Below are 21,410 nucleotides of genomic sequence, written 5' to 3'. Positions count from 1 at the left end.
AATATTTAAATGTCCTTTCAATATTATTAGAGTTTATGTAAAGAAGCCAATGAATAATCTTATTAACTTAATATATGCAAAATTTCATAATATAAAGGAATTAAATAAAGTCTATGGATTTCTTCCAGGTGAGAATATACCAAGTTCATGGAAAAAACAAATCTTCCATAATATCGTTTCAGAATATTTTGGAGATCATACCATCAATGCTGTGAAACATTTTTATAAATGACAGTAAAAAATTGAGGACTATCTTAGAGGCTCAGTTCTTGTGATGTCTTTTCCTTTTCTTGGAGACTACAATCCCTATTCTCTATTTTCAAATTATTTAATGTTGTTATGAACTATTAACATAGAGGGGATCTAAATTATACAATGTGAGAGTCAGTTTTTAAACATCCCCTTTAGGGGAAGGCACATTACTGGCATAATTTAATGTTTTAGGGATGAAAAATTTAAGATATTAGAAAGATAAGATATTAGATAGGGCAAGATTGCAGAATTCATAAAATCTGGAACAAATAGAAGAACTGGTCATTAAGTTCAAGTGTGGGCTTAAGGCTTCCAAGCTCATTGCCCTTGGATAAAAGTCCATTGACCTCCTTGAGCTTCAGAATCCTTAATTCTGTAATGCCTTGTAAATTTGTGAAAGTTCTCTGGGAATTGCAAAATTCTCTATAAACAGAATTTATCAGTATTAATTTAGGCTTGTGTAATTATTCTTGTATTTGGCCTGCTTGATGCTATAAACCCTTAGGGAAATAAGAACAATTTTTATATAAGCAGTGTTGAACACCAATATTTTATACAAAATATCATGATCATCTGTGTAACTTGAACAAAAAGAGGGTTCCAAACGTGATTCTGTTTCTTCACAATTGACAATCTTTGAAAAGTATTATGAAGCAACTTGACTGAGTATTGTAACTTCAGGAAACTAGATTTTGAAATATATATCACAATCAAAATATAGTTCATTAGAATGTTATAGATCACTTATAAGTTGTTCCTCTCAAAGTGAAATGTTTCATTTGTAAGATCAAAAATAGAACACTTATTCCATCTAATGGGGGAGGTCAGCCTGCGTGATACAGAATTTGTAAAATCTCACTAAAATTTTCCCTCCTTTAATCAATCTTTGTACATAAGATACTCATTAACATCTAAAATAGTTTGAAAAAAACTGTTACTTTTTGATAACTTTCTGAAATATTAAAAAGGGGGAACAATGAAAGAAGTTGCACCCTCTTTTATAAATACTGAGAATTTAATCCCTAGTGTATAGTGGATTATCCAGCATTATTAATGTCTAACATGAACAGAAAATGATATATTTCCTTGGTGAACCATGTGCAACCATCTCCAAAAGGATCGAATAAAGAGTTTGAAGATGGCCCATCAACTTAATGATCTATTTCTCTGTGCTGTATTGATGCTATAGTGATGTTCAAGAATTTGTTCTCTTCATATCCTACAAATGATTGTTCTCTTTGATTGTCAAATAATTGTATTTTTGAGCATATCTATTTTAAAAAAATACCATAATTTGAGGGGATTTAATAGTTCACTGACATGGAGTAAGCCTGTGATACATGTTCCACTCATGACTTCGTCCTCATCGCAGCCTGGCCAGGTAGGGTTGTTCATTTGCATGACTCCCTGTACTCTCAGCCCTGGTCAGATGGTTCAGGTGAGTCAATTAACAGCTTGTTTGACTCTCACACTTGACAGCAATGAATGTCATGGTAGGCATATGGTTTTTCTCTTCTTAAAAGTTAAATTATTTTTTCATAAAAAGATAACAGTATCCAGGCAATATAAAGTCAATTTCTATGTTAGCATATATCACCTAGGCACAAGCTATAAATTCTCTGAAGATAAAATGTAATTGGCTTAGTTCTTTTTCCCTGGAGATCCTGGAACGCAACCTGATTCCTCAGTGGTGCTCAATGAAAAAGAAAGACATGGTAACAAATAAATGAGCAAAATAAAGAATAGATAAGCCATTTAGTATATCCCAATAAGTGTAAACCATAAAGATCTTCTTAAATATGGAAAAACAATGTGCTCTTCTTGATTTAATTTATATTGTCAGAAGAAAAGTAAAATTAAAAGAAAAATGATCAGATTGACAGGGGCAGAATATTATGTTGGTTTGTAATTTAGGAGGTGCCGCTCACTGAGTGTGAGATGGCAGACATATGGGGTGTGTGGAGTAGCTGAAGGAAAATGCAAACAAGCAAGAGTAATGTGTATTAGAACTTACCTCTTTGTTTCTCCCTCCAGACTGTGACCCAGGCATCATTCCTTGTTTACTGTTTACTCCTGAGCGTAATAGCCCAGGGAAAATAAACAGAAGGAATTCAATAAACGTTTGTTGAATGGGGAGAAAGAGAGGCTTATTATTTTAAGATGCCACAATAAACACGTACTTACTTTAAAATGCCATTTATAAATATGCCGTTTCATTAGTCATGTAAGCTTATGAGAGGTAAAAATTATTTTTCTGAAATCCTTTAGGGTCTTATACAAAATTATCTTCAAACCAATCATAAATATGAAAAGCCACTACTATCATTAGGCTATGACTCCATGATAATTATCTGACTAACCAACTTATCTAAGCTATCTGAAAGCCAGGTAACCCATTCCCACTGAGGACCTAGTGACAGTATTGTTAAATAAATTTTTCCAAAAGTTTATTTTACTGGCAAATAAAGAACTAGAGCACAAACAGTTGTGATGCCACAGTTGCTTTCCAAAATAATTATGATCAGGGTCCCTGAAGTATGCAGTGTATTAATGAATTCAAGGGAAGGCAACACCACTATTAGTAATAGCTTTTTATTCAGAGTCCTCATTTTCCAGATAGGTCACATTAAACACAGCCATTAAACAATAGCATTGAGATAAATCCATACAATGTATGCTGCTTTGTTGTTGTTATTCTTGTTCACCAATCACTTGGTGCAGCTAAGAACCTTATGGAGTGATGGGACTGAAAAATGAGAATAGCCAACCTGCAAAACACTGGGGCCAGGAAAGTCAGACTTTATTCAGGTCTCATTCAATTATGTTTCGAATCAACACATCTTGATAGCCAAAACTCTCATTTGAATGAGTGCTCCGATAAATGCTGCGTGTTGTCAAAAGAATATAATTAGGCAGTAATGAGTGGGCATATATTATGCCAAACCTCAGTCTACTTGTTGACCTCAGCAACTTCTAGTCCATTAGGCAACAAACAGCTTTTAACCTGGTGGTAATAAAGCATACTGCTCTATTACTACATGACTTTTTTTATGGTGTCATTTTTTAAATTGAGCAGTACCTAGATCCGTTAAAGCGAAGTCATGTTTTACAAGATCTCAACTAATTTAGAAAAACAAAACAAGTCAATTTTCCAAACCGGAATTCAATTAATTTACAGAGTAGTGAGCCAATATTTGCATATTGCCTGCAGTAAGGATAAGTATGTCAGGTTAAGAAATAATATGAAAGCATTCTTTGAAATTGCATGATATGTTTCTTTAATGTTTATTTTCCTATAGGTATAACTAACTGATTCTCACTACTTTTAATTTTGATGAAAAGATCTTTCATCATTAACATTTAATGAAAAAACTGTTGTTACTGATATATTTTTTAGCTCATCAGTAAACAATTTTTAGAACTTTAACTTTCTTATGAAAATTTCTATAAATTCTTTTTCTGTGCTTGACTTCAGTTATTTAGGGACCTAAAAGACAAATCATTCAATATTATTATTCAATTTGAATGTGTGGGATTTTTTTGAGGGGTTAGTGATTGGAGGATGTGAATTAAGATAATTTTTTCACATTCTGAATTGTGATAAAAACACCTTGAAATATCACTGTTTGATCATGCATCACCCCTTAGAGAAAGTTGCTCCCCAAAGGGGTAATTTTGGTATCTCGTAGACTTCCATGGAAGCTGAGCACCAGAGGTCTGTGGTAAAGGCAGTTGACAGCCAAATTAATAAAAGCAAGATTCCCTCAACTCAACTATAAAACTTAGAGTCCTGACTGCTGAATTACCACCAACTTGTAAATAAATAATCACTACTAAATACAGATAATGTGTTAAACAGCTAACACTAGTAAATCACTGCTGACAGAGAGCCTAAAGGTAATCCCTCACACATTGGCACAAACAATTCTTAAAATCTGAGAGTGTTTTAATCTTCAGACACATATAATAAATTGAACAACTGGTTACTCAGCATTAAGAATGTTTTAAAAATAAATCCTACTCTCTTTGTTGATTTCATTTACATACTGCCTTAGATTTTACTACTTGGCTATCTGTCTAGTAAGAGAGAGGCAACACTTGGTAAGACTAAATGGAAATCAATTTTCCATCAAATTTCAGCTATCAAGCTAAATCAACCTGTAGTCTCCTGGCAAAAAAAAATAACATCATATAATAGAGACAACACATTTAATATACATAAGTTGTCCAAAATATAGAGAGTCAATTAGGTTTCACATGTACAAGATCCCTTCTTTTCTGACTTAAACATTTACAAATAATAAAAACCAAGAGTAGAGCTTTGGAAAGGCTGTTACTGGGAACCAAATACAGTTCTCAAGAGAATAAGGCTGATGGGAGTTGTCCATTCTTCCCTTTCGAAGCAGTTTTGCAAACGAGGTGCAGTCTAAAATCTTGACAACATTTGATGGAAATGTTTTCAGTTGGATTTTTTGAGGTTTAAAATTACAAACTGAACTCACTTCAGTGTTTGTTTTTGCTTTTGTTTTTATTTTTAATATAAGGATTTTATGACATTTATGTTGTTTCTACACTGGCTTGGTGGCCAGGAAAGAAGGCACAGAATTCTCCACCAGTTTGCAAATAATGCATTTTTCTGCTCCTGTGCACAAACAGCCTTTATTTAACTCAGCACCACATTTTCTAAGGTATGGGCTGGAAACTGTTTGTCATGAAGCTGTAAAATGCAAAAAAAAAAATTAAACGCTGAAGGAAAATGTCAATCAAGGCATTTTCCCATCTACTGCTACTTCTGCAAGTGCTAATTTTATTTTTCCCAATTCCTGAAATTCGAGGTTTCCTAGCCTCATATGGAAGTAAGTTTGAAACATGTTAAATGTCACAAGGAAAGGTGCAACAAAATGAAGGAATAGACGGTGTACTGTTCTCAAGGGACACCAATAAAAAGAGACAGAAGAGCGTGGGAAAAAAAGGCAAACTTTTTGTTAAGACCCAGACCTCTTGTAAAACACTATACAATGCAAGTAACCAGTGGTGGTACCACACATGCATTAAAGCATTTTGCATGGTTTTGAAATATAATGGGAACACACATCTTGAACCACTTAAGATACTTTTGAGAACCAATCAACAATATGATATCTACATAGGCAGCAGCTCTATGCTATTGAAAAAACATGAAGAAGTTTCAGGTATTGGTACAAATGTAATTCTTGTAATTTAGCATGACTTTAATAAACGCTCCCACGAAGGACTTGCACATAGCCATGACTGACAGATGTATTTTTTGACCTTTCAGTTATCTCCATCAGCTCACTCAAACACATTTTGAACAGATTATGTACTGTAGTACTTGGTAGACTCTACATTAAACAAGAGACTTTGCTCTGAGGCACTGCTTCCAACACTCCATGGGGAAATGGAAGCAGGAAAAAACAAAACTCATAGAGTTCGACAGCTACCAAGGCAACACTTGCCATTTACAATATAAGCCCAAATATTTTTGCAACACAACTATATATTAATTTAATAAAATACACAATATAGCTCTTATACACTCAACAATTTGGCTCATATGCACTGAATCTGCAATAAATCAATAAAAATATGTCATTTGATGTAAACACATTGAATCTTCTTACATTTGCACATTTAAATGGTCATGTGATTTGTGTATGTCTAAGACGTTTTTGCTTTCCTGAGCTATTTTAGTGTCCACAAATGAATAAAACATATCATTCATGTTAATTGTCTCTGAATATCATTACTCAATGGTAACTATTTTTCAGAACTTTTATAGGTCAAATTTAAAACATATCCATCATTATTTATACGTTTGTTGGACACTAAAATGCTAAAGAGGCATTTTAAACCTTTAAATTTTCTTCTCCTTTCATGAAGTGAATTAGTCTACGTGTGTGCAGGACAAAATGGACTATACCTTTTTACATTGAACTTTTATACGATATGAGTTGTTTTACAAATGAGTCAGTTTTTAATTTTTTTTTGACTAATGATATGGAATGTTTTCCGTGTTTCTATGTGTGGCAGGTAACTTTATACAGAAATGTTTACCACAAATATGTGTTAATGTTTGGTGTAGCTTGGACTACTGCAAGGTCTTTTCAGGACTTTCGGTAGAAGCCTGTGGTGACTGCTAGAAATTCTACCACAGATCACAAATTATGACCCTGCTTTGTATGGGGTTTATAGGTAAACAGTTACGTCAGAATAAATCACGGAGGACAGTCTTAGGGCAATGAGAAAACAACTTCCATTCTCACACTGCATACCTTCCTAACAGATTGTCACAAGGTAACTCGCCTCCTCATCCTCCTTTTTCTTCTCTCCTTTTTCTTCTCTGTTTTTCTTTTCTCTTTGAACATCGTTAATTCTGTCCTAATATAAGTTTGGTCAAAACAAAGCCATTGTTATTTCTGAAAAAGAAACAGCAGTGAAAAGAACATACTTGTGGGCACTTCAGATGTTCACTAAAAGCCTTAAAGCAGCATTAGTCTTTCTTTATCCCTGTAAAATGGGGTTTTCACCAGGAGGGGTCATTTTTAAATCAACAGAAGAGACAAGAAAATGCCAATGCTTTTTTTTTTTTTTTTTTTTCACTTTCTCACAGCCACAGGGTCACTTCCCCGGCAGTCCTGCAGAAGCTTGTCGATTTCTCTCACGACTTCCTCTGCATCCACCGGCTCTCTGGCCAGATCCCTGTTGGAGTGGTCAAGCTGCTCCAGGACAGCACCCATCTCACTGGAATCCCGGCTGGCTCTTGAATGCACATCGGCGAAGACCCTTGCCATCTGGTCAGAAGCCAGGAAGGGAGGGTCTCTCGGTTGCTTGCTAGGGGACAGATACTGACTGTTAGTGGGCAAGTACTGGCTGCTCGCCTCGGCCAGAGCTCCTGGCTTTGCTTCACAACCATCCAGGGAGCCTTTCGTTGAGGTGCAAGGCTCGATGCATGCCTTGGTTGGGCTGCTTGATGCTGAGGGGACCTCTTGGAGGAGAGGGCTCAGGGCACGTTTGGCTTTTAAATAAGGTTTCACATTGGCAATGAGAATCGTGTGCTCTCGCTTGTCTTTTCCAAATGTACAAAAAGTCTTTTTCCCAGTGGGATTCACAGTTTCGTAAGTCTCAGTCTCAACATTAGCTTCAACTGTGGGTACAAAGAGATTTGTGCGGTAATCTGCGTTTTCAGCCTGATTGGTTGCAGGGAACTGTGGCATCCAACACCTGTCAGAATGACCAAGCACTCGGCATTCATCTGTGCAATTAACACACTCTTCTGGTTCTGCAAAACAAAAGAGAGGACAGCAAATCCAATCATTAGGGTTGCCTTTACAGTTCTACAAAGGCTGCGATCAGCTCTCCCTGGGTTTGCTTGACCGCTGGTCTCTAAATTAAAAAGGAAAAGAAAACAATAATTAAAACATTTCAGGATGGTTGCATAAACCTGCTGGTTGAGACAACGGTTTTATTTAAGTCTATTCTCTAGGTATTAACGAATTCCCATAGCCTGGGAAGAAGTAAAAAGTGGCCACTGGAGAATCATTCTAAGTAGAGTAGAATATCACTGTGAACTAATCTGGGGATATCAGTTAGTCTTTGTTCTGTATAACCCATCCTGGAAACAGGGAACTTCAAAAAGGATTACCAGGTTTAATTTTTGAAATCAAATAACAGTGCAAAAACTGAATCACAAACTTCCATAACTAGTCCTAAGCTGCTATTTTTTTTAAATGTTTTATCCCTATTTTACTTGTAATTGTTATTTTGGTGACAGTCATGAAATAAAGTTTTCCTTTAAAAGCCTGCTTTTCCTACTGAAGAGTAGCAAATGGAATTTTCTATCTGAACGTGTTATGAATAAGCTTGTCAAAAAGTGCACATTGTTATTGTAGTAGATTGGCTTGTGGATCATGTAATCAGTTTTCTTCACTTCAGCTTTTTGTTTTTGGTGTAAGTAGGTGAAAATGTATTTTTTTCAACAGATATAGTTCAGAATGAATGGCAAATCATGATTTCAAGTCTAAATGATAATGATTTCTGTGAGAATGTTTGCTTCTCTCTTTTGTGATAAACATGTAGATAATCTAAATAAAGTACTGTTTAACGATCACTATTTCAAAGATGCTGAACAAGAAAATATGAAAGAAAATTCCTTCATTATGACAAAACTGCATATGTCCATGAACTCAGTATTTTAAAAGATAACTTTGAACTACATCTTCCTAGTTGACCCTTTCATCTACAAATCGTTGTCTTCCTTATGTTTAATGATCCTTTTTAAATCAGGGACATTTTTTTCAGGAGAGGATATTTACAGTTTAACTCTATGTGATGGGAATAGAATTCCCTACTCATTTGGGAACCCTTGGCATTGGCATTTAATTGGTGCGAGAGGACCTCCATAATGTATAGTGTCCTGTGTGCAAGAGAAAAAGCAGCAAATTTAATAGTGCTGATAAATTTATACAGTTACTTTTCAAGGTCATGTACAAAATCTGATTTTGTACTTGAAGCACACAAAAAATTCCTTATCCAAAAAGAAAAAAGAATAAACCACACCTTAATTATCTCAAAAGGTTTTAGGATAAAATAATTTCTTATGAAACTAAACTCTTTTAGAAAAGAATCAAAATGGTGTTTTGACAGAACAAAAATTCTGTGGTATTTCATAGCATGTATCATTATTCACACTTGAAATGTTAAAAAGAAGTATCTAGGTGGCTTGTCTCTATTTTAATTTTGTCTTGCTTTTAAACATATATTTACCTAGGAGTGAATAAAATATGTTAAGCTTATTATGTAATGCAGGCAAGAATGCTGAAATGTAGTCTCAAACTGAACTATCTACTCAGACTCAAATACTGTCTATGATTTGAAAGGTTGTCAGACAGATGGAAACAAACAGAAGCAGAAGAATCTAGGCATTTAAAATTTTCTTGAAGCCTCCCTGTGCAGATTTAAAGTAGAGCAGAATTTAAACAACAGGGTATCAGGAAAGTTTAATATCACGTATCTGTTTTCATTACCTATTCTGAAAGTGAATCTTCAATATTATGCCTGTGTCAGTAAGTGTTAGAAAAAAATAATACATATCATTTCATTCAACTAATCTTATCCTTCAAAAATACAGTAGAAAACTTTACTATCCATTTCACTTGGTAATATTTTTGTATCTTTTAGATTTGTGATTTTTAAAAACTTCATTTACAACTCATACACTCTTTTTGAAAGACACTAACATAATTTTATTTTTCAATATTGACTGGCCTCAATTTCAGCAATTTCGATAGCCCAGCTTTGAATGAATTCAATATGAATTTAAGAATAGAGTGAACAGGACAGAATAATGCAGATTTATGAAAGTGTAAATTGACCTTGAATTTGAAACCATCAATATAAAATTTTTGTTTGCACTTCACTACTGAAACTCTGCAACTTTTTTTACTTGACTTCATGTCACATCTTAGGGAGCAAATTTTGAGTATTGATTATGACACAGTATATGCTGTTCACCTTGTGATTAGACTGTAATTTTGACAGCAGCAGTTCACAGACAGTGAAGAAAATCAAATGGACCCTTCAGTACAAGCTGCAGAAACTAAGAACATAAAATGAACTATAACTGCCAAGGGTCAAATAAGAATTTTTGAGAGAGTAGAATTATTTCTGAAGTGACATAAATAAATAGATGACTAGGTAGACACATAAAGAGACATAGGTAGTACATAATGAATTACTAGCTAGACTAAAAACGTAGACAAAATTGAAAAAATGAAAGAAAAAGAGAGGGAAGAAGAAAAGCAAAGTGAGGGGAGAGAGGGAAGGAGGGAAGGAGGAAGGGCTTAAAGGAAGGGGAGTCGTATTGGGAGGATTTCTGCTATGTGCACCTTCTATTATATTTTTAATAATCCACTCCATAAACTAAGTGTGTATAATAAAGGATAATAGTGTGGAGGATTTTCTCAATCCCTAGGACTATAAAGGTAAATACTAGCTTCTTTCTGTACCTTAGGGAAAACGAATCCCGGAACAGATATGTTGAATTATGAACTATAAAAATGAAAAAGAAGAAAATTACACAGACAGCCACTATTTGCATAGATTAGATATTTGTATCTAAAAACAAATTTAGGGATCCTGGACAGAAAACAAATTTAGAGACGCTTGACCCAAGATTCATTTTTTCTTCTGGACCAATCTGGGATTACAAAGAAATTATTTACCTTATTTTTGTCCTTTCCTTAGTATAACATGGTAACCTTTTCACAGACTGCACCCCTTGCCAAGAAAGATGGGATAATCCAAATGCTATATAGATGAGAGAAACTGAGAGATAAGCATATTTATATTGCAAAGTGAAAACAACTCTGAAGTCTGACAGCTAGAAATCTGAGCAGTTCTGTCTATAGAGAAAGTTTACAGTGTCTAACATTTTAAGTGTAAAATTCCCTGAAGGGTCATGTGACAATCAGAAATTTAAATACTTGTTTAACATTAAGAATCATTTTCTATACTACTATAGTCACATCTGACTATTATAAAAGCTCCCAAGGGGAGGGATCTAAACACAGTCATCTTAATTAGTTCAATTTTACTTCTTAATTTATATGATATTTTTCAAAAGATATAGCCACTCAAATTACTGTAAGTACTTGCAGTTCAGCTGCCACCATAAATTATACATGCACACACACACACACACACACACATAGATCTTTATTTGCATGTGTGTAATAAAATTGAGCTTTCTCCAGGAAATAGTCCAAACAAAATTTAAAAACTCAAATGCATGTCCAATGCATTGCTGAAAATTAAAAATCAGTAACTACCATAAGAGAAATACAGATGAATGAATAAAACACACAGGAAAGTTATATATTTGTAATATAAAGGATAGCAGATATATATAAAACATATATATAAATATATTTATGAATATAAAACCTTGTATATAATTTACATGTATGTATAAATCTTTTTATTTAAGATCACCAATAAATAACATTTTAATATTTCCCTATGCCCTTCAACTATGAGTGTGAAACCTCTGACTGGATAAACAACTTGACTACTGATTTTAGAATTTTATATAATTCAAGTTGATTTAGGCATAAAGATGTATGAAATCTGCAAATTCATATTAGCCAAGAAATCTGAAAGCTCTCTCTCTTTTTTGTAACCTAGATTATACTGTTTAATAACTTAAAGATATTAAGCAAGCAAACATTTTTTGCCAAAATATACCTTCAAAGGAAAGGCATTGTGAAAGTTACATATATATGAGGAAAAACAATATTTAGGTAAAACATCAAATTATCTGTTCCCAAATTATTGGATTTTAGTGATCTTCCACAAAGGTTACCAGAACTTAATGTGCACAATGTGATTTTAACCTTGTAATGTCACTACATCACGAAGAGTATACAGTCTTTTCAAGATGGGTAAGAGGTGCAATAATTACAATGTAAAAGATTAAAATTTGAAGTCAAAACACTATTTAAACCATCAAAACACTATTTAAGCCATCAAACCACTATTTAAACCCTTAACAAAGATTAAGGGGCCTCTATTGAACATAGCTATTTTGGGAAAAGTCAGGGGAAAACCCTTGCGTGTTGTGACTCGGAACTGTTCACTGCAGAGGAAACACAGTTCGAGGAGCCAGGTCATGAAATTTCTTTAGAGTAAATCTATGTCTTTACTACAGTCTGTCTCACTCTCAGGAAGGAATTTATTACAAATCAAAAGATAAGCTTATTTTCCTTGTCTTCAAAGCACTATACCACATAACCCAAAGAGAGATACTTAGCAACTAATTTGTTTACACTTAGGGAAATATTAGAAAACATAAAAGGATTTCCTCCCCTTAGTTTCATTGCCTGTTTCCTCCAGAGCCCACATATCTGTAAATCTGAAAACATGCATATTATTTCTAGAATAAGAGTTTCAAATATGCATCTGATTTAATTTTTATAATGAAGAAATAGATGTCTGTGTCGTAGAAATCTGAAAACAAAACTCCATTAATCAGAACATCAGTGAGGAAGTTCTAAATTGCTGTGGCTGAGGGGAAGGCTATTTGAGAGAGTTTTCTGTGCTTTACGACTGTCAACAAAATGGTTTTATTTCAGCTCTGTAAATAGCTTTAAATAGGAATAGTGCTCTTCTGTTAGTGTCGTGGTTGCTCCTGTTTCTAACAGCACCTTAAAATTGGAGTTGTTTCCAAGTAGACAGCTCTATAAATGAAGTTCATTTTTTATTTGTTCTCACTTTTCTTTCGTATTTCTACTTTACCTTCTTTCACCAATGTAAGCTTTCATAACACCTAATTAACTGTCTGGGAAAGCAGAGAGCTGGCACCCATCTATAGTTATGGCTGGCCCATATGTTTTGGAGATTAACTCTACAGAACTTAAAGTTGACGCCCATCACAGATTATCTACCAGTAAACAATGACAAGCCAGGACCTTAGACTGACAGTTCGTGTATGCCAGTTTTCTACTGAAAGGTTTTAATGATGTAACCACAGCTTGCTTCACTGCCTTTTTCTTTCTTCAGTGCACACACAAACACACACACAATTTTACACATGTACACAAACTTCTCTATGAGCACAGCAAATTACAATTAATCCAAATATATTCTAACATATCAGAGAAAAAAACACCAATACTAAAATAGAAATCTCATCAGAATACAGTCCAACAAACCTCTAATAAAATGTTTCTTCAGTAAATTGACATAATTCATAACATCCTGCAAACTGACAGTTTTCTACCACATAGAGTTCTCTCCTTTTTTGGCAATGTTGATGATTATTCACTTACTTCCCTTTACCATCCTATAAACCCCTTACACTTGTTATGATGATAGGGTGAGTCATTCCATATAAATGGCACTTTGACAATCTATATTCATTCAAATTATTTCCATTTTTTATTTCTATGTCTCATTTACTAGCATATTAGTTAAAAATAAACCTTCTGATTTCACTCTGACTATGAGGGGGTAAAAATTTCACTTTCAATATTACTTCTAGAGACAGCTTTGGAAAGTTGTCTCAAATGTCTTTCTCTGTGTCGGGGAAAAAAAAGAAACAAGTATCCTAATGTTATAATTTTATCACATGCTTTTTCTTCTGCTAGTATTCACATGACTGCCAGGCTTAATTTTAGCACAATTTTTAATAACTTTGGTGTATCCCTTATTCAGGAAAGAAAAGAGAAGGGTAAGGGAAAATGTGGCATCAGAGTACAATCACTTTATTTAGCCAAGTGATCTTTCATCTATTGCCTTGTATTTCCCATGTTTCTCACTTGTGCACAGTGATCTAGGCAGTTCTACTAATCAAATAACTGATATAGAAATACACAGATGTGGGATATGTTTTTGTTTCTTTTATTTTTTAATGTAAATCACATATCTTGTTACAATATGCTCATTTCATGAGTATGCTTGTTCACGTGCTGGCAGTGATATAATGATAAAACACTTGGTACTGGACTCCAGGAACTTAAAATATTTCCTAATAATTGGTCATAAGAAATCATAATTTAGAAACATAGTTCATGGAATAAAAATACTATGAGAGAAATGTATATATTTTTAGGTGTATGTACTGCTGATTTGGCTTCCAGAATTTACCTCAGTTGCGAAATGCCATTCTATCTGCTTTTGATAGGCAGAGAGCACATTTTGAAGAGGAGGTTATTATAATGCTATCAAATAGTCAAATCGTGGAAGCTTTGAAGTACCAATCCTCTGGCGTGAAATTACATCACACAACGCTTCTGAATGTATCGCCACAACTTCACTCAGACACCAGAAACAACTGGCCTATATCACATTCAACTGAATCTAATTGAGCTGGGTATTTGGAATGCTGGGAGCATTTACACTTACTATTCAATGCACCTGCACACCTTCGGGGATGGTTTCAAGTGTTTCTGACCCTTTGGACATAATAATAGGTCTACCAGAATGAATTTTCTGGCATAAATACTGAGAACCACAGATAATGCTCTGAGATGAAGAAAAATGAAATTAAATGGAAACATATATTAAGGAATGAAAGCAAAAGGATATAAGGAAATCTGATATGGAAGCACCAGGAAAAAAATAAAAAATGAGAATCTAAACCATGCATTGAGAACCTATGGCACAAATATAATTGTGTCCTGTGGTACAATTTTCTGAAATTAACATTCAAAATTTAGCTGCCACCCTTCTCCAATCCCATACTGTAGGTGCAGCCATCACCTGGGGCAGTAGCAGATGCTTAGAAATGAAGGCACAGATAAATAGGGCCATCTCTTTCTTAACAGGTACCCTCAGAACTGGTTCTGCAACTCAATTCTATACTAAATGGAACAAGTTTTTGTTTTGTTTTGTTTTTTTGAGAAAAGGACTCTGACATAACCTCTCATGGGAAAACAATATAACTCGAATGCCCCACCAGAGTAAAGACAGTTCAAATTCATTGGGAGTAGTAAATGTGTGTAATTCAGCAGTTAAAGGAATAATACTCAATCATTCATAAGGTAAGAATGAACTAAACATCAACTTTATGAATTGGAAGTTTTCAAGCAAAGGCATCTTTGAAAGAATGTGTCAAGTAAATGTTTGTGGTAAATGAACCCACGTTTAACCAGCTCTAAAATTCTCCAGTCTGGAAGGCTGTATCTCTTTACCAAGGAGTTTACAGTTTCATTAGAAACTAGAAACTTGATTTGAAACCACCATAAGAGAAATAATTCATGATTAGTTACATTTTGATCTATGTTATATGAATGTCAAACAACAGAAATACAGAGAAAAGTGTAGATTGTAATATTGTGAAAGGCTTTTTAGAAGAAGTGGTGCTCGATTTGCAATTCAAGAGATGATCAGGGTTTCAACAGACAGTGGATAGCAGGGGTAGGGTGATCTAGGTAAAAAGATTAGAAAGTGAAAGGATTACCACAGAGAAATGTGTGTTTCACAGGGTGATAAGAGAGCAGATTTGTAGGTCAAAGACGTATATTGCAATGCCTAAAAATAAAGTAACATGGGAAAAACTGGCTAAAATGTAAAAGAAAATGGAAAAGCTCTGAATAAAAGACTGAATTTAATTTAACGGGTAATGGAACACTAATATAGGTATTTGATCAATGTATTGTACATCTCAGAAGATTCTTGAAATACTTAGGAGCTTGACTGAGCGGTACTGAACGACATTTATGAGCTTAAAAAAATGCTTGGCCACAGAGCAAATAGTATTCAAATCAGCATTACTTCTGGTACAGGTATCTAGCATTTTGGCTCCAACCAGGATTATCTCCAACAAAGCACAAAGGACCTGTCATACCTCTGCCACCATTGTTCCAACTCCAGTCCTACCCCATTCTGCTTGTGTCTCACCCCACTTCTCCTAAACTAAAGAAAAACTTAATGTATGTTGATTCAACTAATATTGTATATTAACAATATAAATCCTGAATTTTATAGTTCTGCATTAGAAAACTATTTTTTTCTTCCTACATCTACTTTATCTCCCATCCTGCTTTCTCAAATTTGCTATTATTATTAACCAACCATAATATTGCATATGATCACGTATCAGAAATATTAAAGGATTCTAGAAGGCCAGAAGAGGGAAGGTCTGGAAGAAAGAAGATCATTATATGTATCTAGAAGAGAAGTAATAAGCACTCCTACAGGCAAGGAACATGGCCACAAATAAGATAGGTAGATGTTGGATCTCAGAAACCTTTCAAAATTTATTCTGGATCTCAAGAAGAATAAATAATTAATGAAAATATTCTCCAAAATACTCATTTCTACTTTGGACAAAGATTATGCCACAATTTTCCAATTGCATTATATACTCTAGCGTTGTTCCCTGACTCTTATTTTTTTTAATCTGTTTGCCTCATCAATTTCCTTATGCCCCTGGAGGATCAAGACTTTGAGGTTCTGGTATATTCTTACATGCTCTATTCCTTGAGAATACACTCAATAGTCACACTTATGAATTTGAACAGAATGCTACCATTGATATAAAGGAAGATGAAATTTAAAAGGTATCAAATACTATTGGTAAGCTATAATAAGAATGACCACCCCTACAAATTACTCAATTCATTTATGAGAGTGTAGAGTCAGTTTTCAGAATGATCCCACGACCTAAACAAATTTATACATAATAGCTCTCTTTTGCTATGAGATACACAGTATTTAAAGTAACATCAGATCTGTCTGTTAAATACCATATTTATATAAAATTCTGAAGTTCTCTATTTATTATTGACGGTACCATTTTCAATAAAATAAATAAATCCTACTTGACATATATCCACAGAAACATGGAGGTCAGAATATTTTCTGCTTAAGGGAATTTTTTAAACTAGGGGCAGTGTTATTGAAATTAAAATCTATGTTTAAATAATCATCTCTTTATAATTTTAAATTATGAAAACAGTGAGTATTCTAAAAAACCTACACCTCAGCATCTATTAAATTTCTTTCATCTCTCCTAGGTTTCTCCTTTTGGCATTTTTTTTTTTGATTCTACTGCATTGTTGGGTCAAATGTGCCAGTTTCTCTCTTTTGTTTTAAGGTACTTGCCTCTGTATTTTATGCTTTATCTGACAACTACCATCAACATATGAATTAATTAATAAGTCCTTGTAATTTTAGATTCTTGAAAGGGTTAATGCAGCTTCCAAAAAAGCCTGATTTATATGCAGTGAGAAACCTATGCTCTGGCATGCAGTAGTTAATAAAAACTGTTTGGTTTACAAGGACAAATTTAAAATTCTAGCAATTTAAATAATTCTGTGAGTTTCAGACCCAAAACTATTTAAATATACTACTATGGAGGAGATGTTTTCCTTATGTTTTTATCACCTGTGTAAGATAACCCCATCTCTGATAATGACACCAGTTTTGATGACATGGATGAATACATCTAAAATTCAAGTCATTCTCCTAGCAAAGTGGTAATTATTAAGGAAGGTCAATGAAAATATGCCTATTAAGCTGAACTATTTGTAACAAGGAAGGAAGATCGTCTTATTAATTTTCTCTCCTGCCAGCTATCTGATTTCTGTCGGGATGTATTTCTATTTACTAGTTTAAATCGTACTGTTCACCTTGTTTCTAGCACTTGTTTGTTTTCAATTGCTAGAGACAAGTAAACGGAATCAGTATCATTTTTAGCATTCTCAGAAAACAGAGTTAATTCAGATACAACTAATCTTCTCTTACTTATTATTTAGTAATCAATGTTTACCAATAGGATTTGGGAGTCCCAGAAGATGGATTTTTTTAAAAAAGATTTTAATATTATAATATTTTAATGATATTCTGGTCTCCAAAGTCTATTCATTAAATTCATAGAACTCTACTCTAGAGATAGATCTAAAGTTTCAATTAAGTTACCTTAAATTAGATGGACATGGTTCCAAAAGAACAGATGGGTGCCTTGCTCAGATGAGTATTTTTAAAAATGTATTTTTTTAAAGAAATAAGTAAAACAAAAGATGCTTTCTTCAAGATTTAAAGCTGTGGGAAAAATATATGAAACTATACTTTTCCATAAATAATTCTAACAAAAATTACTTATATTACAATAATTTAAAAATAAACTGAGGAGAGACCTTCAAGATGGTGGAGGAGTAAGACATGGGGATCAACTTCCTCCCCACAAATACATCAGAAATACATCTACATGTGCAACAACTCCTGGAGAATATACCATTATGAGAGAAAAAAAATAAGATACTTTTATTTAGAACAATAATAGTCAAATTACCACCTATTTCATTAAATGAAATTTTATTAGAATACGGGGCCACAGTCAGTCATTTTTTTACATATTGTCTATGTCTATGTTTATGATACAAGGGCAGAAGTGAATAGCTGTAAAAGAGATTGTATGGCCTACAAAGCCTAAAATGTTTACCATCTGGACCTTTAAGAAAAAGTTTGTAGACCTCTGACTTGGAATAGATATTTTGAGTCTCAAGCTGGATCTTAATACTTTTATATCCCCTCTTTTAGCAAGATAATATCTGTGAAAGCCAGGTGTTGAGGATTTTTTAAGAATTATCTTTAAGAATTTCCTTAAACTTCATATACAAACCAAGATCTAAATCTGCTGGTCTATTATATAGTAGAGTTTGTTCTAATTAGAGCTAAACTATGAACCTTCTTGATCTATGGTAGTAGGATGGTGTGATTTTCTAAACCATGGTAGAGACTCATCAATAGATCTTGAAATCAATTTTCTGGTTGTAACTAAAATTTTTTAAGTGAAATAGACAAAGACAGAAAAAGAGAGAGTAAAGGCAAGATCGCTTATAAAAGCTTTGTTTCAATTTGATAACACACACGCACACACACACACACGTTCTGGTTTACCAAATATCGACATCAATTAGAAAATGTTTGAAAGTCATTGCTTAATGAAATATGAAGCTTGTAGCCCAAGTGTTGTGGAGCATTAAGGGTTATGGAGTTAAGTGTGACTATACTGTTCCCATCTCATCCTTAGGGACCAAAGATTGGGAGAAGGAGAAGAGTAGAGGATATTTAATGGAGGACTTTGGTACCCCTTCTGGTCTAGTATTCTAGAAGGAGATCTCTTTGAAGACTTCTCTGGGCAAAAAAAAACAAGGGCATGCCAAGGAGAGTTAGAAAGGCTGTGGGTATATTCTGCAATTATTCACTTCTAAAATGACCTGGATTATTGTACTAGAGTATAGATGAGTTTGGGAGCTGAGTCTGAAGCAGTATTCTTGTTTCCCCAAGGTCTGCTTTGTGTTTTACAAATTTATCCACATGATTCATGGAGTGGAGGTAGAAGTATAGAGGGGTCAATATACTGTTAAGAAAATAGTCCACCATGTTCAGTTACTTTGAGACTGAAAATAAATGGTAGATATATAGTTCTGACACTCCCTTTCCCCTCTCCCAAAGCCAGATGACAACCGTGATCCCCAAAATGACCAGTGTAGGGGGGAGATCTTCAAGATGGTGGAGGAGTAAGACGTGGAGATCACCTTCCTCCCCGCAAATACATCAGAAATACATCTACATGTGGAACAACTCCTATAGAACAACTACTGAATGCTGACAGAAGACTTAAGACTTCCCAAAAGGCACCTCCCCACGTACCTGGGTAGGGCAAAAGAAAAAAGGAAAAACAGAGACAAAACAATAGGGGTGGGACCTGCACCTTTGGGAGGGAGCTGTGAAGGAGGAAATGTTTCCACACACTAGGAAGTCCCTTCGTGGGCGGAGACTGCGGGTGGCAGAGGGGAAGCTTCGGAGCCATGGAGGAGAGCACAGCAACCAGGGTGCAAAGGGCAAAGTGGAGAGACTCCTGCACAGAGGATCAGTGCCGACCAGCACTCAACAGCCTGAGAGCCTTGTCTACCCACCCTCCAGGCCGGGTGGGGGCTGGGAGCTGAGGCTCAGGCTTCAGAGGTCATATCCCAAGGAGAGGACTGGGGTTGGTTGCATGAACACAGCCTGAAGCGGACTAGCACACCACAGCTAGCCAGAGGGAGTCCGAGAAAAAGTCTGGAGCTGCCTAAGAGGCAAGAGACCATTGTTTCGGGGTGTCCAAGTAGAGGGGATTCAGAGCACCACCCAAATGAGCTCCAGAGACTGTCACAAGCTGCGACTATCAGCATGGACACCAGAGACGGGCATGAAATGCTAAGGCTACTACTTCAGCCACCAGGAAGCCTGTGTGCAAGCATAGGACACTATCCACAACTCCCCTCCGGGGAGCATGTGCATCCCACCACTGCCAGGGTACCGTGATACAGGGACAGCTTCCCCAGGAGAACACACGGAGTGCCTCAGGTGGTTGCAACATCATGCCTGCCTCTGCTTCGCAGGCTCGACCCGCATTACATACCCCTCCCTCCCTCCAGCCTCAGTGAGCCAGAGCCCCTTAATCAGCTGATCCTTTAACCCCATTGTGTCTGAGCGAAGAACAGATGCTCTCAAGTGACAGGCCTGCAGAGGAGGGACTAAATACAAAGCTGAACACCAGGAGCTGTGTGACCAAAGAAAAGAAAGGGAAATTTCTCCTAGCAGCCTCAGGAGCAGTGGATTAAATCTGCACAATCAATTTGATGTACCCATCATCTCTGGAATACCTGAATAGACAACAAATCATCCCAAAATTGAGGCTGTGGACTGTGGGAGCAACTGTAGACTTGGGGTTTGCTTTCTATATCTAATTTGTTTCTGGTCTTATGTTTATCTTAGTTTAGTATTTAGAGTTTATTATGATTGGTAGATTTGTTTATTGATTTGGTTGCTCTCTTCCTTTTTTAATGTGTATATATATATATATATATATATATATATATATATATATATATCCTTTTTCTCTTTTTCTGAGTGTGCATGTGTTTACTTCTTTGTGTCATTTCGTCTTTATAGCTTTGCTTTCACCATTTGTCTTAGGGTTCTGTCTGTCCATTTTATTTTATTTTATTTTATTTTTCTTACTATAGTTTTTAGTGGATGTTATCATTGGTGGATATGATTTTTTTTTTCTTTTTTTTGGTTTAGCCACTCACTTCTTTCTTTTTTCCTTTATTAAGTTTTAATATTTTTACATTTAATATATTTTTAATTCTTATTTTAAAAAAATTATTTTATATTATATTATGATTTCTTTCTTTAGTTTTTCCTCCACTTTCTTCAGAGCTGTGTGACTGACAGGGTCTTGGTGTCAGGTCTGTGCCTCTGATGGGAGAGAGCTGAGTTCAGGATGTTGATCCACCAGAGACATCCTGGCTCCATGTAATATCAAATGATGAAAGCGCTCTCAGAGATCTCAATCTAAATGCTAAGACCCAGCTCCACTGAATGATCAACAAGCTACAGTGCTGGGCACCCTATGGGAAACAACTAGCAAGACAGGAGCACAACCCCATCCATTAGCAGAGAGGCCACCTGATATCATAATAAGGTCACAGATGCCCCAAAACACACCACCAGTTGCAGTCCTGGCCACGAGAAAGACAAGATCCAGCCTCATCCACAAGAACACAGGCATAGTCCTCTCCAAAAGGAAGCCTACACAAGCCACTGAAACAACCTCAGCCACTGGGTGCAAACACCAAAAACAACGG

The 21,410-nt window shown here is 35.1% G+C and overlaps 1 protein-coding gene across 1 annotated transcript in view; it reads right to left on the bottom strand.

Annotated features, from left to right (window-relative positions):
* Nucleotides 1-2,828: 2,828 nt before the first annotated feature.
* PCDH17 (protocadherin 17) overlaps nt 2,829-21,410 on the bottom strand; it is a 96,429-nt gene continuing 77,847 nt past the window's right edge. The window contains exon 4 of the mRNA XM_081215093.1: nt 2,829-7,552. Within this exon, the coding sequence (XP_081071219.1) occupies nt 6,870-7,552 (683 nt within the window). The 3' untranslated portion in view covers nt 2,829-6,869. The remainder of the gene's footprint in view (nt 7,553-21,410) is intronic.

This window comes from Mesoplodon bidens (genome assembly GCF_964165515.1).
Source record: "Mesoplodon bidens genome assembly, chromosome: 17".
NCBI lineage: Eukaryota > Metazoa > Chordata > Mammalia > Artiodactyla > Ziphiidae > Mesoplodon > Mesoplodon bidens.
Note: the sequence above shows the minus strand (reverse complement) of the source record. Positions and strands in the feature narration are given on the sequence as shown.